The 26,345-nt window shown below is 48.2% G+C and overlaps 1 protein-coding gene across 3 annotated transcripts in view; it reads left to right on the top strand.

The window, feature by feature from the left end:
• Positions 1–26,345, top strand: part of UGGT1 (UDP-glucose glycoprotein glucosyltransferase 1) — a 2,047,742-nt gene that overhangs the window by 1,798,336 nt on the left and 223,061 nt on the right. For all 3 annotated transcript variants that reach the window (XM_069617855.1, XM_069617854.1, XM_069617856.1), the window contains one exon: positions 16,389–16,493. In XM_069617855.1, coding sequence (XP_069473956.1) covers positions 16,389–16,493 — 105 coding nt within the window. The remainder of the gene's footprint in view (positions 1–16,388; positions 16,494–26,345) is intronic.

The raw sequence follows: 26,345 nt of genomic DNA on the forward strand, positions 1-26,345 counted from the left end.
GAATTTCATTGAGAACTATGGGACCATAGCTTCTCCACTGAATGTAATCTCCTCTCCCAAATTCCCTAAAAAGGTAAAATGGAATGAGGAGTGCAATCAGGCCTTTGAAAAACTGAAGAGAGCTCTTTGCCAAGCTCCAGTCTTGAGAGCTCCTGACTACCACCAACCTTTCATTGTACAAACTGATGCTTCCAATGTAGGTATAGGTGCAGTTCTAAGCCAACTGGATGAGAAGGGTAGGGAGCACCCCATTTGCTTCATCAATAGAAAACTGAAGGATCCTGAGACAAGGTGGGCAACTATCGAAAGAGAATGCTTTGCTATTGTGTGGGCACTGAAGAAGTTTAGGCCATACTTGTATGGTTCTACTTTTGTTATTCAGACTGACCACCAACCCTTGAGATGGTTAATGCAAATGAAAGGGGAAAATCCAAAACTATTGAGATGGTCAATCTGCCTGCAAGGGTTTGATTTCACCATTGAGCACAGGTCAGGGTGTCACCATCAAAATGCTGATGGACTCTCTAGGATGTATATCATCGACTAGAGGTATGAGGTTCATCCAGGAGTGGATTAAATCCTCCTGTCCCTTAGTCTGGGGGGGGCGAGTGTTAGGGAGAATTCTCTGTTTGGGCTGAATTTCCCTACCTAGTGAGTCCCCCAGCAGCTTTGCTGGATTTCTGGGGTTTCTTTTTTTCTCCTGCCAAGAGTGAGACTCTTTTTACCCTCACTCTTGGGCCTGTTGAAGTGTGTTTTCTTGGTTAAACCTTGTGTTGAATGGGCTATGGGGTCTTTTACTCCATAGGGCCTCATGTATTTTTGTGATGTGGGTTACACAGCACCCTCTGCCGTGACCCAGGGGTGTCCTAGGGACTCCCCAACATAGACTCCATACCCTGGGACTGACTACTGTCTCCCAGGGCATGTAAAGTCACCAAAGACTTTGCTAGTCTTGAATCCTGAACAGAACCAGTACAAACCATCATATTGTGGACGTACTGGCTGGGGCAATTCGATTGCCCCAGGGTCTGTTAGTCGAGGGGGCACGTCTCCGTCCCCCCTGATCGAGTTTTGGCTGGTGGCAGTGGAAACTACTTTTTATATTCGACCGCGAATATTTCCCTATGGGATTTCCCATTGTTTTAGGCTAACACATTTAATTATTTATTTACGGTAGCCTTAAACATACCGCCGGTATATATTTATTATTACAAATCCGGTTGGGACTTTTTGCCAAAACTTGATTCTAAAATGGCGTTGGCGTTCGCCTCTGTAACTCTGACCCAAAGTGGAGCCCTTTGTTCCACTTTTGGCGGGCTTCTCCACAGAAGCCCTCCAAAGTGGTGCCACTCTGTCTGGGGTACTTAAGAGGGGTGGAGGGGGATTTAGGCACCCTGGACTGAGTTACCTTGGTAACTCAAGTCGCACTCCGTCCTGATTGGCCCAAGTGGTGAGCCGGCCGGCTCACCACTTAGCATGTTTGAGTGACAGCTAGGCTGGGTGAATGGGGGTTTACTGCATAAAAGCAGGGCTTTGGGGACTGGAACTTCAGAAGTCGCCACAGGACCAAGAATCCGACGAGGGAAGAGCTGAGCCGACCTGCTTCGACGACACCACCCGGTGGAGCCCTGTTGAACCGTCTCACCACTTTTCCCGACGACCGAGGAGAACTCTTAACGGAGTGGCTCCTTCCCTTGACTGGTGGGGACAACCAGTTTTCACCTTCTTTCCGCTTCTCGAGGTATCTCGTGGCCGCCTTGCCAGTGCCAAGCACCCCGGCAACCGGAACCCCACCACTCTTACCCCAACCGCGAAAGTCGGTACAACCCTTTAACCGGAGGACTCCGCGGCTGGTTTCTTCCCGGGCAGTGCAACGACCTTCTTCTTCTGCTCTTCAGCGAGATCTTCTTCTCCCCTGACCGACGTCGAGCCTTGCTGCCACTGCCTGGAACAACTGCCACCGCTGGAGGATCCTTTCCGCTTAAGGTACCGTGTTCCGCCTGGCTTCCCTTGCCACCGACTGTACGAGGTAGTTTTAGCCCTCGGCTTTCGATCCTGGGATTGCCTGGGACACTTTGGCTAAACTTTCTGGGCCTCTCTAGCCCTTTTCCGAACTCTTTTGCAAGACTTTGAATCCCTAATAACAGTGTGATCTTGGGCACATTTTCGCTCCGGCTACTCTAAGAGTGGGCCCTGCCTAGTGACTTTTGCTCACCTGTGACTTTGTGCTTCTTTGAGCCTATTGCAAGTGTTCTGGACCTTAGAGTGGTGTGTTTAACCCATTTCTGTTTCTTTTTACCCCTTTCTTTAACCTACTAGAGTGTCATCTAACGTTAAGCGCTCACCTCTGTTTAAATTAGGTGGTGTTAACCTAGAGTTGTCTAGATAGGAGTAAGGGTTGAAACTGCTTTCATTATAACTGTGTTTGAAGAGTTTTTTTTACTATATTTTTGCTAGAGTGATTTCAACTTATGTGTGTTTAATAAATAAATAACTATATACTTTTGAAACCAAGTTCTGGTCAGTGTTTGCTTGTGCTATTGTATTTGAGTACCTATGCTGTATACTTTACATACTGCCTAACTCTTCTTGAGGGAAGTCTGACTGCTCAGCCACAGCTACCAGGTAAATCTGGGTGGTGCAGACTGCTACCAAGTGGGTTTACTGCTATACCTGTAGTCTTAAATCTTTTGCAGTGGTCCCCAAGGGAACTGCACAGGTTTCTGCCTAACACTTACACAAATTATTAGAACAGAAATGAAAATATCAACATACAAAAGAAGAATTAAATCTCATACAATAATTCATACAATTTACAGAATAAGATCAATTTCATTCAAGAATCCAACCAAGGCAATGATTAAGGGTATATTGTCCCCCCACATGAGTCTCGCCCATACCAATTCCTGAGCATAATTTGATTTAAAGCTGTTCAGTTCTTTAGGAAAGGAGACAGCATAAATTGAAAACAAAGCAGGGCATTCCAAAATCCAGTGTCTTAACATTTCAATTGATGACGCGGAATTACAGAAGCGACAGGTTGACTGAATCCCTTCCACAGCAACCGACGACCGATGTTTGGTTCTTTCCTTGGTATGGATTTGGTTCCGTTTGAATCGCAAGTAGGCGTTGTGAGCCTTGTTACATGGAAAGCATCTCAGGTGCGCAGATAGATGACCTCCCTTATGTGGAAACCTAGCTTACTCGAGGGAAGAGGAATCAGCAGACATAGCTTCAAGAGTCAACCTCCAGTCATCCCTGAATGGTTTGCATTTGGTCGCATCAGGGTTACCTATTAATTATGACTCTGATGAATATATTTGCACCAGTAGGCCATGCATAGTGTCAGTATAAAGGATACATGATTTTGCAGAAGCCTCTTCCCAGATCTGATGCAGGTCTGTGTAGAGGGAGTTAGACGGGGGAAACAGTATTGTAGAATAAATGAATAGTTGGCGCCAGTAAAGCCGAGCCTGCAGCAATATTAGATTCAGTTCATGGTGTATGACGGCATTAGGGGTGGCAGTAGAGAGGCACAATGCGTTCTTCCAAATGAGGCCCTGTAGAGAGTCAAGATATGGGCCCAGATTTATGGTCGCCATGTCTAGCCCATATAATAGTATAGACTCGATTTTGGCCAGATAGTATTTAAGTGCAGGAAGAATTGAACATCTGCAAAGTTGCCCAAAGATCTGATTCATGTGCACTAGAAGGGGTAAAAGCTTGTTTCTTATAGCATATTTGTCTCCAAGATCCCTATGGTAATGGGCACTGGCTCAGTGACCAAGTATGGCATTTGGGTGTTTGTAATGCCCACAGTGTTGATGGTCCCAGAGGATGAGGGAATGTCTGAGAACCATTGGGAACAAATTGCTTATCTACTGGCTCCTGTGTCAACTAAACATGAAATAGTCTGTCCGCTGACTTCACAATGAACATACAGTCTGTCTTAATCTGTAGGGATTAGGGAGTTCATGGTAAGGTCTTCTCACAAGGTCTATCAGTATTGTTCTGCACCTGAATGTGTGTGTGCTGACTTACTTGGACTGAATATGGGGATGTTTGGATTGGGGAAGATGCCATTCTTTGGGGGTGCAAGCAGATTGTTCTGCTGCGGTCTATCTGGGTGTTTGTTCTTCCAGTGGCTCTCTTGTTTACAATAATTACAAGTAAGTGGTTGGACTGGGGAACTCTTTTGGCTGCCCTTCCTGTAAGATACCCCTGCCTCATCCTCTTCCATTCTGGTTAGGTCATTACACACCCTTTTCTAGACAAGCCTAGGCTCTCTGAAAATATTACGATTGTGATTTAGTGCAAAAACTGTGTAATATCATACAAAGAAATATTTATTTCCAAATATGTGGGTCCTGAGAATCTTGGTTACATTTCATATTGATGTTGCCGATTGTTGGGGTGTTTCAGTAAATGAATATTGCTAAAAACCTATATATGATCTTTATTGGCTAAATGCACTTTTAATTGCGAGAAAAAGAATTGAAACAGTAGATTATTCAGCAGTAACTTTAGGGGTAGATACTTTTAGACTGTGAACATAAACCCGGGATACTAAAAATGAATACTTTTTTAATATTGTTGTCTACTTAACACTAACTGTTGATTTATAATGCTTCTTCAATGGATTGCTTTTCATCCGCAGATTCCTCATCTCATAGACATCCTCATCCAGCTCTATGGCTCCAGAAGTTATGTCATGCGTCGTATATATGCCACGTCACTACGCCCCATACCTCAGATCCTTTTTTCTGCATGCTTGACACGCTCGATTCGCTGCTGTGAGGAACACGATACTGAGTCTTCGACTCTGCATTTTGACTACATTCGTCAAATATTTTTCTAAAAACCCCGACTGCGACATGTCCGCTCCCCAGATTTCAGGCTTTAAAAGGTGCACAGACTGCCATTACAAAATGTTGATGACCGACCCGCACAACATTTGCCTGTGGTATGTGGGTAAGGATCACAACACGGAGGAATGTGTGTGGTGCTCCGAAATCCCCAGCGCGGTCGATCGTCTAGTCCTCCAAGGCCGAGACTGAAGGGCCCACCCCCAAAAAAGAAAAGGAAAAGCATTGGCAGAAGGCCAAAATGTGGTCGCACTCGAGGAGCCACTTTCCTCGCAGTAGAAAAAAGGTGCCACCGTCATTGACATGAGTCTAGCTTGTCATCGGAAAAAGGTAAGCCATTGGCTGGGCTGACCACTCGAGAGGAGTGGGAAGATTTCAAGACCCAAATGCTGGCTATGTTTAAGTCACAGGCTGCTGAAGGAGCGGGTGCGCCCCCCCAACAGCAGGCCTCAGCGGCGAAAGTGGCACTTGGCACTCCTGACCCCACACACGCCACAGTCAATGCCATCGGAGAAGCCCTCGGGCTTGACGCCGAAAAAGGCGCAGAAGCCATTGATGCCCGTTCCTTCTCAAGAGCGTTGAGAAGCTGACGTTCCTGATGTCACAGTGCCCAAGCCCCGATCGGCTCTGACTGCCATTCCGTCGACACCAAATGAGGCATTTTTGACGCTGACTAATCTTTTGCCCCTCACTCCAGGTCTGGATTCTTCAAATCCATGGCGTCTATCTTCGGCGTCAACCAGGGTGATGACCAGATGGACATCAATCCCATATAAACAGGGTCGGGAGGCGTTGATTTTTTTTTTTACCAACTGGCAAACCTGCTAGCACTGGCTCATGGGGTCCACTATGCCAGCGACCGAGACACGTCGCCAGATGTAGAACTCCAGCTAAGTCAACCCTACATGCACACCCATGCTAAGTTCAGGGCCCTAGTGGAAAGGGTAGCAGACACTGTAGGTTTGAAGTCCACGTCAGTGCCTACTCATGGCTATGAACCAACTGACATATTGGATGAGGATCCTGTGGTTAGATGTGATTTTACCAATGCAAAAATTCAGAGTGGTACATTTAATCGCAACCAAAATACCGAAAACCACACATTTTTTTGTTTGTTTTTTATATTTGTGTGGGTCCCCTGCACCAAGCCCCCTGATTTTCTACCCTTACAACACCTCCCCGACTTCATCCCTATTCATTTTAACCCCTTACCCCACTACCCTTTGTATATTTATTTTATATTTTCAGTGTTTTCGTGTATTATGGTCTTCAGTGAAATGTACCACTCTGAATTAGTTTCGGTAAATTGACTGGGTAGCAGATGCCCTAGCTTCCTTGTGGCAGCATCCCTGCTCATTCTGGCTCCTCGCCCTTCGCTGGAAGGACTTGTTATGCAAGCAGCCACAATCTCCACCAGGCCTGCGGCCTCCACTTCTAATTTGCCCCCAGGTAGAGAGGTTGCAAGGTTGGACGCAGTGGCCAAGAAGGTCTTTACTTCTTGCAGCATGGCATTGAAAGCAACCAATGTAGTCTGTGGGTTTGCAAAATAATCTTTTGACTAATGGAAAGGTGTGAAGCAGGCAGCTCAATACATCCCTGATTGTGAAATGCAGGATGGTTTTTCACAGCTGGTGGAAGATGGGTAGGAGGTGGCCAAGCAGTCGTTGCAAACGGGCCTTGACGTGGCCAACTGCGTTGGCCATTCAATGGGGTCGGTGGTAGTCTTGAGGAGACAAACATATCTCAAAACTTCTGGCTTCTCTCTGAACATCCAGAATAGGCTACTGGACCTGCCTTTCAAGGGAGAGTTCCTCTTTTGCCTGATGGAGGATGGCTCTCTGGAAAAGTTTAAGGAGTCAAAATGTGCCTTCTGCTTTGCCCCTAGAGGCAGAGTCTACAGGTGCTATGTGCCTTACGGCAGGAAGGCACAGGCCATGCAGGGGCAGAAGCATTTCTTGCGCCTTGTAAGGGGCAGAGGGGCTTCTAGAGACCAGCAAATAGCAGCAGCAGCGGGGGTGGCTCCACCCTACAAGCCGCTTTGATTTCCCCTCCCACCACTTGCCAGTTGTTGGATGGTTGGCAGAGCATTGGCCCCCGTGGCAGGGGGTTACCTCGATGCCTGGCTGTGCTGCTCGTTCGGTCAGGTTATTGCCTGCCCTTCTTAAGAAAACCACTGGACAGGCTCCCACCTCCTCCAATCCATCCAGGAAAGGAGCTCCAGGAACAATTGTTAGCCCTGTTGTTGAAGGTTCCTGTGGAAGAGATACCTCCCAAACAGAGAGGATCGGGTTGGTATTCCCAGTATTACTTGGTGTCCAAGAAGGGAGGAGGTCTCTGTCCCATTTAGGACCTCAGGGCTTTGAACAAGTTCCTGAGGAAAGACAAGTGGACGGTGGTGACATTGAGAGAAATTCTCCATGCTCTTGAACTTTGGTGTCAATAGATCTGCAGGATGCTTATTTCCATGTGCCGAGACATCAGAAGCACATGAAGTTCCTGAGGTTACTCATAGGGGACAAGCACTATCAGTTTAAGGTGCTTCTCTTTGGTTTGACCTCAGCTCCAAGGGTCTTCACCAAGCTCATGGTAGTAGTTGCGGCTCACCTCAGGAGATCCTGGGTCCATGTATTCCCGTACCTTGAGGACTGGCTGATCCGAGGAAAGTCGGCGGGACAGATCTTCTCTCATCTAGAGGACACCTGTCTTCTACTGCACAAGCTGGGCTTCTCCCTGAACTTAAGTCCCAGGTGACACCAGTCCAGAGGCTCCAATTCATCGGAGCAGTCCTAGACACCCCGGTGGGGAAGGCCTTCCCTCCTAGGAGAGCGTGGACAGCATCACACAGATGGTGTACTTGTTCCAGAACCACGCCACCTTACCAGCGGCTTCCTTCCTCCGCCTCTTAGATCTCATGGCCTCCTATATTTTTCTAGTGCCAGAGGCTAGGCTGTGCATGCGATCCCCACAGTGGCTCCTGAGAAGTCAGTGGTCACAGAGTACCTCAGAGCCCTCACGGATTCCCTCAGGGTGTCCAGCTCAGTGGTCGTCGACCTCTGCTGGTGGACCGACGGCAGCAATCTCAATAGCAAGGGAATGCAGAGACCGATCAGGCAGCCATGGAAGAGTATGGCTCTGGTAGGGCCAAAAGCAGCGGACGCCATCCTAAGTGTCTGTGTTCCTAGAAAAGGAAGAATCTTTAGTCCTTTTCTGAGGTAGATATGACTTTATTCACTGGGCAGCAGTGGCAGGGCATCCCAAAGGGATACCAGGGCAGCTCTGTTGGACCTGAACCCCTAACATTATTTTTGTAGGTTGCCACACCGCAAGAGAACTAGAAGAGGCAGATCTCAGGGGACGGAAGGGGCAGCATTTGGACGCCATCTTGTTGCATTCTCAGGCCCATTAGGCCCAGCGGATGGTCCAAAGGGCTTTAAAGGCTTTCCTAGCTTCAACTGGGAGCCAGTGTTAGAGTTTTCAGTGCAGGGCTAGGTGGGTCATGGCTCTGAGGCCAAAAATGATCTTGGACTCCTTATTCTGGATGACCCGGAGTAGGAGTAGTAGTTACTTTGGGTTTGGGTGGTCCAAGTAGAGGCCACCACAGCCTCGAAACAAAAAGGGCTCTGGTGAGCTGCACCCTGTGCAGGATGTTCCAGGGAGGCAGGAAACATTTGTGAAGGTGTAGTTGGAATGGAGATTTCTTAAGTAGTTCAAGGATTTGTGAGGAGGAGAGAGCTGGCTAAGAGAACTCCCAGATTCCAAGTAGACAGAACTATTGTTGGGGCAGGGCCTAGAGTGGCAGCCAAGTGAAAGGTAGATGGGAGGAATAGGAGAGCCCAAGTATATTATTTTAGTTTTAGCAGCATTAAGGTAATGGTTGGTCTCAAACATCCAGTTCTTGACCCTTGTGAGGCAGGACATTTTAGCTTTTATTTATAGTGATGTGAATTTTTTGTTTCTTATGATGGGACACCATTTGCACCCGGGGTGCAATTTTAGTATTTTGCCCTTTGTGCTGTTTTGTCAAAACTGCCCTTCTGTGTTTGAATGGATATTGTGGGTGTCTGGTAGACTTGTCAAAACTGCTTTGAAACACGCATTGGCAATGCCAACTGTTTGGGCTTTTGTGTAGGCGTGGTAAAAGCACTTGCCAGACACAGCCGTAGTAGTATTACCTGCCCATTGATGATAGCAGGTGCAAAATGGTGCGCATACCTGGGCATCTAGTAGCAGTGCCTGGCAAATGCCTAATACTTGTACACAAGCCAAAACCTCTGGCTTTGTCAATGCTTGGTTTTAACAGGACATCAGTGAAGGACTCGCAGAGTGCTTATGAATCGAAGTAGACTGCAAAAAAACTTTTTGAGTGTGTTTCCATCAGGCTTTTGGTTTTGAAAATGTGGTCAATCTATGTGGAATATGCTACTTGTGATAGCAGCAGAGGAGACTTTTTTAAAGGATTGCAACTATTTTGAAGACACAGGGATCCCGTGCTATTTTAATACATTAAGATTCTAGTGCTGGAACAAATTGAAGAACTCAACCTTGTCCGAGGCAGCATCTTCAAAAGCGGCTTCATTTTACAGCCCAGCTACTCTCACCTTGCAAGGCCGTGTTTGCACGTGTGATTCTTTATGCTCGTCATGAGAAAAAAAACAGAAGCACTCTCAAAATCTCAGACACTGTAACTTGAGCTGATCAAGCAATGCAACACTGCAGCTGCACTCTAACATAAGATAAGACCAGACTCCTTCCACCCTCGAATCGCTTCCTTCGTCCCCCAACACGAAAGAAAACCGAGCCAGCCTGCACCTCACGTCAGTATACTGCATGAACCGAAAGCCTTCATTCTCCAGTATGGGGACTTGCATGGATTCACATGCACATTAATAGATGAATAGTCCCTGTCGTCCGACTGGGAATCAATCCTCAGTAAAAAAAGAAGGCAGTTTAGCTTTAAACTAAAACTGCTTGTCTCCTCTATAGCCTATCTGTGTTCTTTGGGTTATACTGCCCCCAGCCAATGACACTTGTTCTCCTAAGCTTCGCCTGTGGTGGCCATCTTCAGATTTTATTGCACATTTCGAGTATTGCGAGTCCTCGTGCTTCGTTCTCTGAAAAACGTTAGTTTTTGCAGTTTTGTGAAGAAATCTTCCATCTCTTCATCATCAGTAGTCACGCAGCGACCGGTCGGCGAAGATCTTAATCCAACGTCTGATCTTCAGCAAGTGGCGCTACATGCTCAGGCTTGGGTCTTCACCTCAACCATGGCGGATGCCACCAAGAAAAGCCTCTTCGGGTCCTGTGAAAGCTATCGTCTGAAGACTATCTTTGAGGATTGGCACCTCAAGTGCATTTACTGTCTTCATCCCAACCACAACGCAAACAGATGCTCAATCTGTCAATTCTTTTCATTGAAGACTCAGAAGGACCGCCACCAGAGGTTGGTGGCATGGATCGAGGAAGGTAAGGCCTCTGACGTGGCCTCCGGTTGTAGTCCAGGTTCACTCAGCGTGTACTCCCTCTGGTAGGAAGAGGTCAAGTTCCTTTGAGAATGCTTCCCTGGCGGAGATCCAAAAGAAGGCAAAATCACACGCTCCATCAACATTCCTCAACTGTCTCCACGGCTGAGGGACCCAGTTCTGAGACTGGTTGGTCACAGACTCAGTCGACTGTTAGCCTACCAGCTGGTGGGTTACCTCTGTACACAGGGAAATCACTGGCCTCGTCATCCAAGCACAGGTTCCACTGTCGTCGACATGAGTCTCGTGGATGATTGATCCATCCAGAACATTGCCCCATCGACATGCTCGTCGACGACTCGGTCTGCAAAGTCAAGTTTTGCTTCGACAGCTGCTACCCCAAAGGGCTCGTCAATGACTGTCACCTTTACCTCTTCGACGATCACCACACCCAGTGTATCTCTGCATCCTAGATCTCGGTTCCTACGACGATCCCGTCAACACCTATTCCTGCTCCACAGGCTACACTTGTCGCCTCCTTTCCAAAGGGCTCTGATCTGGTGAGAGATATGCCTTTGGCTCTGGAATCCCTGGCCAGGCTCACCAAGGCGGTCCCACTCTTTACTCTGGCTCCTCTGGGTTCCCCAGAAAGTCTCTAGCCATCTACACCAGTTCTGAAGTGGACCTGACTGAGGATTTCTTATTCAGACCAGGAAGGCAGGCATGGGGAACCCAACCCCATTCTACCCATTCTTCATGAAGGGTCACCGACCAGTGGGCTCTCCCAGCCGATTATCCCTCCGAGGGGCTCATGCCCAGTTCCTGCCCTGCTGTACCGGCTGCACCTGATCCTGCACCAAGAGACATGTCCTTGGACATCTTAACCACTCTGCACACCCTGGGGGGAGAAATTCAGCAGAGACTGCTCACTGCCCACTGCTCCTGTCCCTGCTCCAGGCATGAATCCTACAAGGCCCCCTCAGCATCAGCCGACACCGCCTCACAAGGGCCCTGTTAGTCCTCGGCCTGCGCCCGTGGCTCTGCATACCATGGTGGAAGAGCCAGTTCAAACTGACGTAGCATGGACACTGACACCACTGGTCCTCATACTGATGAGTTTGACAACCAAATTCCAGCGAATGGGGAACCTCTGTATGTCGATGAGCCTGCCAGTGCCTATCCCTCAGATGTAATTGGCTCTTTCCACTCCATTTTGAAAGCTGCCAAAATGTTCAACCTGGTGCCAAAACAGTGGAAAAAGGAGGGTTTCCCCTTTGAGCGACGGGGGGTCCTCCAAGAAGACCATCGGATCCGTCCCTTTGTTGGATGACATATGGGGGGGATGGCTTTGCAGTCATGAAGGCTCCTAAAACCTTGCCTGCTAAGCCTGACTGCTTGGAGAAGAAATACCGGGTTCCAGACTTGGCCCCTAGGTGCCTCAGGTCTCAGCTTTCTCTGGACTCTGTGGTATCGGCTACCACCAGAAAGAGGTCCTCCAACCCCCTCTTTGTCCTCCATGGTGCCTCCAGACCAGGAGGGCAAGAAGCTCAATGCTGCAGGGAAGCGCATCATCACCATGACAGCTTCCACCCTCAAGGCCGCCAACGCCCTCGCCATCCTGTCAAAGTACTACAGGGAGCTGTGGTACAAGCTGGGGCCCATTCTTGAATTCCTTCCTGATGATAAAACGGCTGAAGCCTTGGCTCTGTTTCAGGAAGGGCAAGTGGCTTCCATCTAAGCCATCAGTGTCGCTCTTGACATTGCAGACTCCTGTTTCCGCCAGATTGGGGAATGGTGACGCTCTGTGACGCCATGGTTGGCTAAAAGCTACGATCTTCCACACTGATGTGCAGACCAAGAGTCATCGGCATGCCGTTTGATGGGGACAACCTATTTGAAAAAGCAGTCAATGACACTCTCCAGGCCATCAAGACCGAAAAGGAGACGGCGAGCTCTCTGGGGTCCCTGCAGCAGAGGAGGCCATCCTTTCATTCCCTGAAGAGGAAAGGTCTCCAGCTCTTCCAAGGGTTGCACAACCCCCTATCACCAGCCCTCCCGCTCCACCACCCTGGAGAGTTATAGGGGCGGTCCCAGGCCTACGGCAGTGGCACCCAGCATTGTTGCCTTCATCCAGGATGCAGATGCCGAAGCAGGCCTGAACTGGCCCAAGACCTGTGCTCCCACTTCTGCACCCCAGTGGGAGGCCGACTATCAACCTTTGTCAATCAGTGGCGAAAGATCTCCACAGTCAAATGGGTGCTAGATGTTATGCAGCCGGGGCGCACTTTGGAATTTCAAGATGGGTGCCCCTGCATTCCTCTCTGTTACACGTCAAGAGCTGCACATGGTGCAGCTGCTACAGAAGGTCCAAGCCATGCTTCGCAAAGGGGCAGTAGAACCAGTCCCTCAGTGCCTCTGGGGCTCCAGAGTGTACTCCAGATACTTTGTGGTAAAGAAGAAATCAGAAGGATGGCAACCAATCCTAGACTTGCGGCACCTCAACAAGTTGCTCAAATCTGAAATGTTCAGGATGATCACTTTGCAGCAAATGTCGACCAGCAGGAGAAAGGGGATTTTCTGGCAACTCTCGACTTGGAGAACGTGTACTTCCATGTCGCCATTCATCACAAGCACCGGAAGTTCTACTTTTTGTCATGCAGGGGCGGCATTATCAGTTCAAGGCCCTTCCCTTTGGCCTGAAATCGGCTCTGAGGGTGTTCACCAAATGCTTGGGCCCGGTGGCAGTGAATCTATGCTGCTAGGGAATCTACATCTACCCTTAACTGGACAATTGGCTCATTCGGTCCCGCTCCCATGCTATGGCAACCCAGCACAACGCACAGACCATCCAACTTCTGACGTGGCTAGGCTTCACGATCAACTATCCGAAGTCCTGCCTAGTGCAGTCTCAGAAGGCTCTGTTCCGGGGCGCCCGACTCAACACAATCTTGTGTCTGGCATCTCTGTCAGAAGAGAGGGTGAAGGCCCAAACAGCTGTTGGCAGCGGCCATTGCAACAGTCTGGTCAATCAAGTCCCTGCTGGGTATGTCTGCATCCATCTGGTCCTGTTTTGCAGACTTTGGAATTTCTGGATGCCAGGTGGCAGAAAGTCACGGGCACATGGACAGTCAAGATCGCCCTCAATCGGGCATTCCGTCAAACCCTGCATTGGTGGTCAGTTCATCCACACCTCACTCAGTGACCTCTCTTCCTGATCCCTCCGTACCAGGCTAGTCACGACCGATGCCTCTCTAGAAGGTTGGGGAGCCCACACAGGACATTTGCACGCCAAGAGGCCTCTGGCTCCCGGAAGACAACGGGCGGTCTTCTGGGCCCACAATTCTTTCCAGCCTTGGCTCCAGGGAAAGGCGGTGTGGGTCTTCACGGACACCACCACCAAATTTTATTTCAGGAAACTGGGCAGGACACGCTCCTATCCCTGGATACACAGTCTTTATAGCATTGGGCCATTCTTCAACACATGTTTCTCGTCCCTTGGCACCTGACTGGCGTCAAGAACACCATCTTAGACTCTCTCGGCAGCGAGCTGCAGTCCTACAATGAATGGGAGCTTCAGCATGCGCAAGTGTTGTGCCCCTTCAGCAAATGGGGTCTTCCTTCGATCGACATTTCGCCACTGCTGCCAACTCCGAATGTCAGAGGTTTGCCAGCAGATATCCTCAGCTGAGGAGCCTGGGGGATACTTTCTCGTTCCTCTGGGAGGGTCTCTTCTTGTACGCTTTGCCCTCCATTTCCGCTGCCACTACGTGTGATCAACCCTCAGACATTGCCACTGCAGGATGATCCTCATTGCACCGGCTTGGCCAAGGAAAATCTGGTACTCAGACCTTCTCCATCTGTCGGTGGTTCCGGCCATCCAACTGCCTCCTCTTCCCAACCTCCTTTCCAGAGAAGGAGGTTCAATCCTGCACCATGACCCAGTGTCGCTGAACCTCGCAGCCTGCCTCCTGCAGCATTAGAATTTGGACACTATTTGATGCCTTTGGAATGCAAGAAGATCCTGCTAAGGCCAGGGCACCCTCTAAGTTGACTTGCTACAGGCACAAATGGAAGCGCTTTACAATGTGGTGCCGGGCCTGGAACATTTTGTTGCTGCGCTTGACTGTCCCGCAGCTCCTACCATACCTGCTCTCGCTGGCCTTGCCCTTGTGTCCATCAAGGTCCACCTGGCAGCCATATCCTGATACACATGGGCTCCAGGCAAGCTCTCCCTGTGTCGCACAGGCTTGTTAAGAAGTGCCCCATGTGTCTCTTCAGAACATTCCCACTGGTAAAAGCTCCTGCACCAGCGTGGGAACTGAACGTAGTACCGTCTAAACTGATGGTGTCTCCGTTTGAACCACTGCATCGTGCCCCTTTGCAGCTTCTGTCATGGAAAACCCCCTTCCTGGTGTCCATCACCTCGGCCAGGCGGGTAGGGGGGGATACATGCCCTCTCCTGGAAGCCTCAGTTTTGTCCTTCCACACCACTAAGGTGGTTGTGCGAAATCATCCTTCATGCCGTAGGTTCCGTCTGACTTTCATCTCAACAAGCCTTTGGTTCTGCAAGTTTTCTTCATGAGGCCTTCTTCGCCTGCTAAAAAGGGTGTTGCATTCACTGGACTTTGCGCGTGCCCTGAAGCTTTGTGGCACGCACAAAGGACTTTTTATAAAACTTTGGCTTTTCATCAATTTGGACCTGTAGGACATGGGGAAGGCCCTGTCTAAGGATTCCATCATTAGGTGACTCTCCAGCTGTATCATGCATTGCCATTGTGTGCCAAACAGACCACTTTCAGGTCGGCGGAGAGTCCACTTCACCAGAGCCATCGAGGTGATGACTGCGTTTTTCTCTGGTGATCCCCTTCTTGACATCTGCAGAGCTGCTCCATGGAACTCTACCCACACCTTCAGAGGATTCCCAGGTCGGCCAAGCGGTGCTACACAACATTTTTGTTTGAGGTGAGTCTGAAGTGTATTGCTTCTGTCATCCTTGCCACCTCGTGTGGTTCTGTATATGTACTGCTGTGTAATCGCATTCATGAGCATGTGTATCCATGCAAGACCGCATGCTGGAGAACGTACTAGTTACTTACCTGTAACTCTTGTTCTTCAGTATGGGTCTTGCATGAATTCACATGCAAACCCTCTGTCCTTCTTGGTTCATATTGCCACTTTATGTGCGCTACCAATTCTGACTATGGCCGCCAGGGTGAGTGCCATTGGCTGTGGTCAATATGACCCAAAGGACAGTGATAGGCCTTAGAGGAGACAAGCAGTTTTAGTTTAAAGCTAAACTGCTTTCTTTTTTACCGAGATTTTCCAGCCTGACGACAGACAATATTCATGAGCATGTGAATCCATGTAATACCCATGCTGGAGAACAAGAGTTACATGTAAGAAACTTGCACCTTAAAGCGAGCTTGCAAGCTCAAAGAGTTCCCATGAGGAGGAGTATTGGGCGGGGAGAAGCAGGAATGGGTGGAAATGGCCATAGAGCTTAGTGTGGCCATGGGCTGGCAATTAGTGGGCTCATAACCCAACAACACCTATACACTGTGTACCTCCACAAATGTCATTGCTCTGTGTCCCTCGTCATATGCATTCCTCCCTAGCTGTACTTGAATCAGTACTCCAATGCAATAGTTTGGGCTTTATAGGTGTCACGACACCTAAGAGCCCAAACTAAAAAGAAAAATAGGTGCCATATCATGACTCGACCACCAGGTGGTGCTACATGCACAATACATTAAGCTGTACTGCAGTCATGACATGTCTAAAGAGAAAGTAGGCCAGCCTATCAATGCAGGTGTCACTGTAGTGCATGATTTATACTGAACAGAAATTTCAATGTTACAGCATCACACTTTGGTATCCTGTTGCTAACCAGCCATTGTTTGACATTGATGGGGCTGGTCACTAACACATGCATGCTCACTACAATTTCTGCTCACAGGCATCCTCATATTATGAGTCATCTATATAGTGGGAGATTGCTGATAAAGGTTTCATGCAAGTTAAGCACATTTTGTTGCACTTTGTAACCAGAATTGTATTCTTTCAGGGGGCTAAGTGGAGGGCCGCATCCTGAGGAAGTAAAGCAGGACAAAGAGGACGTGCTGAATATCTTCTCTGTGGCTTCTGGCCACCTCTATGAGCGATTCCTCAGGTAATCACACGCTTTATTAACTCTTGGGGAACGGTGGAACAGAACAAGAAAGGTATTCCGTTATCTTAAATTACACTGAAGTGGTTTCTTTTTTGGAAATACTGTAGTAATATTGTTTGATCATCATGAGGTACCAAATGAGCGACTCCTTCCCAAACCTCAGGTAGTGCAATGCAGCAGACACCACCCTACATCTCAAAATTTCACTGTCTGTCTAAGGGTAAATAAACCTGGATCTGCAACCTGCACCTGTCAGTCGAGCATGTGGTGCACAGTGTGCTGTGAAATGTGTAAAAGAGGACAGTAGGGAACCCCGACAATACGCCACTTGTTGCCACGCAAAGGGTTTGCTCACTCCAATATTTAAAATCAGTTAATGACTAAGTGTTCCAATCCCCACCAAGAATTCACTCTAATCCTCGACAGTGCATTTTAACTAATGGCTTCGGTTTAACATGCAAGAAAGGACTGGAGGATGAAGGCTTGCGCCTTGAGATGACATGCTAATCAGGGTGGATTTATGTTGATAAAGAGATTGCAGAGGGATAACTTTGGAAGTCTATACCAAACTGCTCCTCTCCTTGATATCCACCATAATCCTCATTCCATGTTCTTCTGTTTGTTGGGCAACAGAGACAGATTTCCATAGATATTCATAATTGCTCTACAGGCAGCAAAAGCTAGTGTTTTGTGCTCCCACCTCCCTTTACCACAATAGTATGTAGGAAGCAGAATATTTAGTTGTAAAGGGCGTCCCCAGGGTGATTCCAGCATGTTGAAATATCAGTGCATTTTTTTTATTTGCTGCCTGCAGGTATTTGTGACGGTGACGGTGACGGTGCTTACTATCGCTCTCACCTTGATGTCAGGTGTCGATCTTATGCGTGCTAGCAGCGGCTCCAAATGGATCGCATAGAGAAGCGGGGAGAGTGGGCACCCCTGTTAAGTGCCTCAAGAGACCCTATCCCCTGGGAGAGTTGCCCATTAATTGCCAGGCGAAGGGTAGGAGGCTGATAGTTTGCCCTTACCATCTGTAAAAATGTTAACCCGAAGCCTATGACCTCCAGTGTGAAAAGGAACGACCACTCTCTGTGGTCAAATGCCTTTTCAGCATCTAAGGTAATTATCGCCGCCGGGGTATTAGTTATGCTGGCTTTCTCCATTGGATGACAGACTCGTCGCATGGTGTCAAATGTTTGCAGATGGCTGATAAATCCTGACTGATTTGGGGCGATCAGTTTAGGGAGAAGCTTTTCCAGGTGAGAGGCCAATATCTTAATGTATATTTTCGGATCTATATTAATCAGGGCAATGGGACGTCATTATTCGGCTTAGGAAGCAGCACCACTTTTGCCTCCTCCAATGTTGAAAAGGGGACAAATATCGTACCAACACTTCCTTAAATGTTTTATAAAAGATCCCAGGAAAGCTATCCAGCCCGGGGACCTTGCTACCTGGCAAAGATAGGATCGCAGCCCTCACTTCTTCGGGAGAAATGTCCTTCTAGTTCCTCCCTCTCCCCCTGTGTAATCTTCTGCAGGGTACATCTAGACAGGCCCTCCCCCCCTGAGCATTTTCAGCGGGCGATTCTGAAGTGTACAAGGCTCTATAGAATTTCGTTAAGGCCTCTATAATGTCCCTGGAGGAAGGGCTATCCCCTCCGTGCCCCATTTTAATATTGAGGGTAGTCCTGGACGCTTCTTTCTGCCTCGCCAATAGATGGTCTGGCTTATTTGCCTTAATATAATACTTTTGTTTTAGGTTTAACAGGGAAATTAAAGGCCAATTAGAGGTGTTACAAACCAAGAGGCCCGAGCATGCTCGGCCCTCTTGGTTTGTAACACCTCTAATTGGCCTTTAATCTGCCTATATTCTCTTCTAAGTGCATTTCCTGAGCCATTCAGGAGAAAAAGCCAAGCTCACACTCTGCAGCTCCGCTGCCAGGGAATCTCCAGCTGACTGCTATCTCAGCTGTTGGTATTACTGAAGGAGCTAAGGAGTGCTCCAAGAAGCCTGCCGTGCCACTACAGCAGTTGAATGCTCCTTCAACTGCTCGGATGTCTTCCGACACACAGGCATGCTGGAGGAAGCCTCCTGCGCCCATTGCATGCCACGAGGTTCGTAGAAAACACAAGATGTCTGCCGCTGTGGTTACCATGGAAACCCGACATCAACATGCCGCTACAACATGCTCTAATTGATCCCCTGGCCCTGGCTGTCCCTCACCACTTGCTGTTCTGCTTTGTTGTCCCAGGGTGCCTCATCTATGTATCCCCTGGCTCCCCGTGTTACAGCATTGTTAGCACTAGAATGTGCCTCTGCACTTCTCCCTCTCCTTATCTGACCAAAATGTGAAAAAGCCCCGAAGATCAGTTCCTCCCCTCTTCCACCTGTGACACTGCAAAGTGACTCCATACAGATGGAGAAATTACTTACCGTAATGTTGTATCTGTGGATTCTTCTCCTGCAGATTCCTCATCTGATAGATATCCTCAACCAGCTCTGCTGCCCAGAAAGTTTTCGACAGGGGGCGTTAGTGGACCTCGACTTGGCCGTCTATCGAACCGGGATCGTAAAGAAAGCACCTTGATCTGGGGAACTTTTGAACACAGACAAGGCCGCCAAGTATCCTTTGACATAGCATTTCAGGCTGGGGGCATTTTGCAAGAACTACTTGCCTTGAGGACGACCGAATGGTCGAAACACGTGTCGGTTGTAACAAGAATACAACTTTCCTATATGACTGGTATGACGATAATTTAGCTGATTTCTATCACGCTTACAGGATTTGAACCTTCTGGAATTTGGACATTATACCACAGATATCTCTGCGCTGTTTGTCAACACACACGTTTATGTCTAGTAATATATCTGGGGTCCTAGAGGAACCCCGCGTGTTGCATCTGCTTCGGTTAGCCTCATAGACCAAAGGAAGGTTGGCGCACTACAGTTTGTTACTCCCCGAACCACTGGTTCTTTGGATCTCTTTATAGGTTTCCACGTCAGCTAATTGCCTCTCAATTTCTTCGATATAGTCTGCTTTATCCATAAGAACTAAGGCTCCACCTTTGTCAGCAAGTTTGAAGATAATGGTATTGTTAACCAATAAGTTCTTCAATATTTGCCTTTCATTGTGCGAGAAGTTCCCATGTTTCCTTGGATTGAAGGAAAGTTTTTTCAAATCTTCCAATTCTAGAGTCGGAGAAGTGGGCAGCTGATTTCAGATGCTGACAGAGGATTTTGCAGTTGACCAAGTCGAAAGCTGCTGATAAGTCTAAAACCAGTAGAATGGCAAGTTTCCCTTCGTCTTTCAGATCCTCGATTTGCGTTTTCAAATCAATGAGGGTAGTTTCGGTCCCGTGCCTAGGTCTGAAGCCAGATTGCCTGAGACCGAGAAGTCTGTTATATTCCAGATACTCCTGGATCTGTAAGTAGGCAGCACAGTCCAGAATTTTAAGCAGAAATGGTACTGTGGTAATGGGCCTGTAATTGGTAGGTGTGTTAGGGTCAAGGTTGGGCTTCTTGAGAAGGGGGATGACCCAAGTGTCTTTAAGGTTATCGGGGACGATGCCTGTGCTGCATGACACATTTATAAGGGCAGTGATAAAAGGGGCTAGTTCATGTGAACCCTCCTTGATAGTAGGGGCTGGGCACGAGGCGCCTTGGCAGATAGAGGGTTTGAGTTTGTTGATAATGTTTTCAACCTCTGTGATAGTTAGCAGTGAGAAACTGAAGGGTTTGTGAGTATGAGGAAGGGTGGTGGTACTGCGTGTGGGGGGGGGGTTGAGCAGATAATCGGTCTGGAGGCTAGTATGTTTGGCGTTGATTTTGGATTGGAGTGTAGCAATTTTACCTAAGAGCGCTCTTTGTATATTCGTACACCACATGCTATCTTTGCTACAGGTGTCTGGCGGGGTTACAGGAGATTCAAGTTCTTTCAGAATCTTGAAAAGCTCTTTAGTGTTAGACTCCGTTTGCAAAATACGCTTATTATAGGTGTCTTTTTTTGCATGGCAGATAGCTTCTTTATAGTTTAAAGATGCTAAGGTGAGACTGTCCTTGTTGGTGTCAGAGGAGTGACCTTTCCAACGGGCTTCAGTGGTTTGCCTTTCTTTGCGTAGCACTCTTAAGTGTGGCGTGAACCACGAGTTAACGTGTGTGTGTGGTTTAGGCTTCCTTAGCTTGATTGGAGCAATGGCGTTCAAGGCTTGGAGCATGGTATGGTTGAAGGTATCAATTAAAACTGTGGGGTCAGTGCTTGAGGATGACGCATTGTTCAGTATAGGTAGAATAAGAGGGAGTAGCTTTTCCCTCGTTATGTCCCTTTTCTTTCTGGTATGAATAGGGGGAGCAATGTCCTGTTTGGGGCATTGGTTGTTGGCTTTGAAATTAAAGGTAATCTTGTGGTGGTCTGACCAAGCGCCCCCACATGATGCTGATTTATTATTGCCTGTGTCCCTCGCTGAGCGTATGCCCCCACATGATGCTGATGATGTATTATTGCCTGTGTCCCTCGCTGAGCATATGCCCCCACATGGGGCGGCTTGTGCCACACTCCCTTTGCCTGTTACCCCTGTCCTGCCTGCTGGGACACATAACGCCCAGGCCCCATCGCCTAATGGTCACCTTAAGTGTGCACTGGTTAATGCCCGTTCCTTCCCAGCCCATGCCTTAGACGTGCATGACCTTATTATCAGGGACAACCTCGACCTGCTCATACTTAGTGAAACCTCTGGCCCCGCCCTTGCCATTCCAGCTGGTTATACCATTTTCAGGCAAGACCGTACCTTGCATAGAGGTGGAGGGGGTAGCTCTCATCGCCAAAGGGTCTATCTCAATCAGGAGGATTGACAGAGAACTAGGCCATAATTCTGACTACCTTTTGCTCAAAATAAGTCCTAACCCTAATTATACCATCTTTCTCCACGTTGTCTATCAACCTCCCAGTCCAGTCGCAGACTTCCATGAAGCCTTGATCCTCTCTCTCTGGCAACTTGAAAAAAACGTCTAAAGTTATGCTCTTGGGAGATCTCAATTTAGGTCTTAATGACCTTAATGATGCCCATGCATCCCCTTGAATAAGGCCCTACCCACCTTAGGGTTTTCTCAAGCAATCTCAGAACCGACCCATATTAAAGGTGGCACGCTGGATTGGGTCAGCCACCACAACTGCACCATTCAGGTCACTGATGTTACCCCCATACTATGGTCTGACCACCATTACATCCAATTCGACCTCGATATTTCTAAAGAGCTTCCCAAGCCGGTGATCCCAATGCCGGCTGCATTTACGAGAAGTGTCCGTCAGCTCACCAAGGAAAAGATCACGCCTTATCTTAACGTACCTGCATTCCAGCCACTCTTTTCCAAGGACCCTGAAACTCTTGCAAGTGCATTTAAACTGGCCATCACCCAAGCTGTCGGAGCTATTGCTCCACTTACCAGGAGGAAAGCCAAGAGAGCTAAGCACTCTAACTCATGGTTCTCTCAGGAACTTCTTGAACTTCGCTCCAAGAAGAGAGTAGCACTCTCGACCTGGAAAGCTAACCCCAATGACGCTTCTAAGTTAACCTTTAAGGCTATCTCTAGGGAGTACAAATCTGCTATAATCAAAGCCAAAGCTGCCTCTTTCAATACAATGATAGGTAATTCAAAATCATGGACGAAAGACATTTTTGCCATCTTTAGGGAGTTGGAAAACCCAGCCACTCCGCCCTCCGCTATTTGTAAAGATGTAAACTGGTGCAATAACATTCAATTTGCCATGCTGGATAAACTAAACATCCTGCAAACTAAAATCCTAGCTCATATACAGGCTCTTACTCTCCTAATAGACAACCTTCACAGTAACTGGCCACCAGGCACCACTGCCGATGAATAACCGCCCTTTGACTTTAAGGACATGAGCGAACCTGAAGTCATCGCCCTCCTCAAAACTATTAAACCTTCCAATTGCAAGGGGGATGTCTGCCCGTCTCAGCTCATCAAGGAATGCGCCCCTACCCTTGCCCCTTTCCTCACTCCCTTTATTAATTCATCCTTCCAGTCTGGTCATGCCCCGACCGGCCTTAACGAAGCCTGGGTACAAAAAATCCCGGACAAAGCAGTTTACCTGCAACTCCAGAAATTCCTTGAAGACAACCATCTCCTTGGCCTTTTTTCGCAGTCTGGCTTCCATCCACGACATGGCACTGAAACAGCTTTATTAGACTTGAAAAATCAAATGGACGACATCAGAGACACAGGCAAATCTGCGCGCCTGCTCCTTGGCTTATCCGCTGCATTTGATTTGGTGGACCACAAGACATTATGCCACCACCTCTCTACTGCGGCTAACTTCTCCCCCAAGGCTTGTGCTTGGATCACCTCGTTCTTACAGGATAGGGCTATGAAAGTCTTCTCTGACTCAGCCTCTGTCACTCCAAGTCTCCTCAAATGCGGAGTCCCACAGGGCTTGTGCACTCCGCCCACCCTATATCACCTATTCACAAGGCCACTGTTTAACCTTCTAGACGCACTGGGAATCTCATACACCAACTATGTAGATGATACACAGGTGCTTATCCCCCTCTCAGGGGACTACAAGGCCGATTTGAACACCCTCAATTCCATCTACTCAACGATCCAATCCTGGATGGCAGAAAATTGGCTTTGCCTCAACACTGAGAAAACTGAACTCCTATTAATTGGATCTCCAGTCACCCTGGGTAAACTTGATAAAAGGACAAATCCTTCACCATCGACAATATACCTATCTCAGGTTCTCAAACTGTCAAGACGCTTGGCATCTATCTTGATTCCAATCTTACCGTGGACAGACAGGTGAATGCCATTGCCTCATCCTCAGCGTACTACTCCAAATTGCTTAATGGAGCCAGACCTTTCCTATCTCAACAAAACTGCCTTACTATTGCGAGGGCTATAATTGGTTCAAGATTGGATTAATGCAACGCCCTCTTTATAGGAACCTTTGGCAAGAATATCACCAAACTGCAATTGGTACAAAACAACGCTCTCAGGGCCGCCACCGGGACCTCTAAAAAGGACCGCATATCTGAGGTTCATAGGCTCCCAGTTAAAGAGAGAATGTTCTTTAAAAACCTTGCCCTTACGCATAAGTGCCTCCATGACCTAGCACCCCCTTATCTGGTCCAAAGAATAGCGAAGCCCACCTTATCTAGGCCTACTAGGAAAGCCTATGCCAATAGAATCTCATTGCCCAAGACCCGGAGAATTTGTGCAGGAGGAACCAGTTTCCCATCCATGGCTGCCCTTCACTGGAATGCCCTCCCATCCCACATTAGGATGATTGACTCGCACATAGCCTTCCGCAAAGCAACCAAAACTAGGTTATTTGTATGGTATTTGAGCTCGTACTAGCAACATATGTTAATTTGCTTTCTGCCAGTTTGCGACAACTTGTACTGAACTTACCTGATTTTGCTCTGCTTACTAATGTTGTAACTATCAATTGTAATGTGTAACTAAGAAACCTACTGTTGGGCCGCTCTCAATGTAACCCTGAACCAAACCTACTTACTTTCACATGTAACAGTGCCTCTATGCCTCTGGGCTGTAGCGCGCTCTACAAATTCAAATAAATAGAATTCTCCATTTTGGCCATCACCTGCTGCAGGTAGTTTAGATGTGTTTGTCTCTGAGCTTTTTTAGCAATTAATTACCCCCCTCATGGTAGCCTTAAATGTGTCCTATACAATGTGGCCCTGTGTGATGTTAATTTGAATGAATTCCTTAATCTTGCCCCGCAGTTCCTCGCAAATCACCCTATACTTGAGGAGGTGTTCTGGGAACTTCCACTTCCATAGCCTCGGCCAGCCCCTCTCCGGGCAAACTAAGTGTGATGGGTGCATGATCCAATAGCGCTATAGCCCCCATGTCCACATCCCTCACTTGTTCCAAAAACGTACTAGACAGCAAAATGTAATCGATCCTTGAGAAGGACCTATGGACATGGGAATAAAATGTGTTTCCCCTGCCTTCCCCATGTGTCTCCCTCCAGGAGGGCCACTAGGTCCCACTGTGACATGCGCTTCTTCAACTTCTTAGAGGTAGCCCCTTGGTTATGAGAAATCCGTGCACGCCTATCTGTAAGAGGGTCCCATGCCAAATGGAATCCCCACGTGATAATTATCTTCCCCTTTGCAAACCGTTCGAGTTTGTCCAGAATAGGCCGCAGAAACCCATCCTGCCCTGTATTTGGCACATAAATCAAGTGTATGTTCCACCACCCCACCTGATGTTTGCCATGATATACCTGCCTTCGGTATCCCCCTCAGTGTCAGTAACAAGCAAGCCAAGCAACCCCCGGGTGGCTATGAGAACCCCTCCCTGCTTTCCCTGGTCATTGGCCTGAAATATATGTGGATATCCTCGGATTTTGAGCTTATGTTCATCTCTCTTTTGGCTATGCGTCTCCTGTAGTGTCACACAATCAGGCTTTTCCATACCCAAGAATTGCTCCACTTTCTTCCTTTTAACAGGGGAGTTTAGCCCCGTGACTTAAAGAGTAATTAGTTTGAAAGTCGCACTGTTGCCTGTACCCCTCCAGATTTAATACCCCCATTTGAGCCAGATATCGGCCACCCTCCCACACCCTCCTTGAACTGCTCCCCCAACAATCCCCGGGCAGGCTCTACCATCCTACATATACCCCAAGCAACATCCATGGGAATTGAGCCTTCGAAATAACCCTTGGGTAAACTGTACGAGTACGCTAAGACCCATAAGAACAAATCCAAGATGTAAGGTACCTCTTCTCGCCCCCTCCCGGTGCCCCACCATGCCCCTCCAAACAGGTAACCTCAATGGGCCCCTCGTCAGCTCTGTCCTCATGGGGGAACCCTTGTGGGGTTTCGGACGCCCCTTCGAGGACACCTCCCTTTCCAGCCAGTCGATCGAGGCTACTCTGGGCCCTTTTCTTATGACATTTTGCCTCGACCGATATCCACTCCCACAGCTTCCTCTTGATGGGTTCTCTCACAGTTCCCTGATCTGGTGCAGGGCCCTCTCATCCTCCATTTTCAAAATCTTCAGCCCCTGCTCATATGTGGTGATCCAATGTTGCCGCCCTTCCCAGGAAAATAATAGGCCAAAAGGAAATGGCCTTTGTATTTCACATGGGATTTCACCAAGGCCCTAACCACCGGGCCCATCTTCCTTTGTTTCACCAATGTGGACTGTGCCAAGTCATGATATAACTGAATCTCCGACCCATTGATCTTTACTGGACTGGTCCTCCGGGCTGCCAGTAGTATCCGCTCCTTCTGACCATACTGTAGAGCCACTACCACGTCCCATGGCCTGGCGCTCTGTTCTCCCTTCTTGGACGACCCCACTCTGTGCACTCAGCCAAGCTGTATGCCTGTCCAGTTCTCCATTTCTAGTTAGTCTTCAAAAACTTGCTGTTATTTCCTGCAGGTCCTTATCCGCTACTCCCTCCGAAAGTTCTCTTATTCATATATTGGATGTTCTCAAGCGAATTCCCAAATTCTCGCTCTGTAGTTCCAAATTCTGCATGACCCTCGCTAGCTGTTCAACCAAGACATCCATTTTCCGAGTGTCTTTCGCTAGATATTGTAGCGCATTTTCCGCTGCATCGGTCCTTTCCCCTAGAGTAGCTATGTCACTCTTCACCTCCTGCAGAGACTGGGAAGTTCTACTTGTATAATGCTTAGCTGGGATTGGGATTTCTTTTTTAATTGTATTCTTGGAAGCACTGCCTGAAGCCCCCCCGGCACCCCTGCCTCTTCACTGTTGCTTCCTTGGGGCCAATGTGCCAACCTCATTTTGGAACCGTACAACTCCGTCGGCTCCCCAGCATTATCCTTAGCG

The sequence above is a fragment of the Ambystoma mexicanum genome, chromosome 10 (genome assembly GCF_040938575.1).
Source record: "Ambystoma mexicanum isolate Mex_15411 chromosome 10, UKY_AmexF1_1, whole genome shotgun sequence".
Classification (NCBI taxonomy): domain Eukaryota; kingdom Metazoa; phylum Chordata; class Amphibia; order Caudata; family Ambystomatidae; genus Ambystoma; species Ambystoma mexicanum.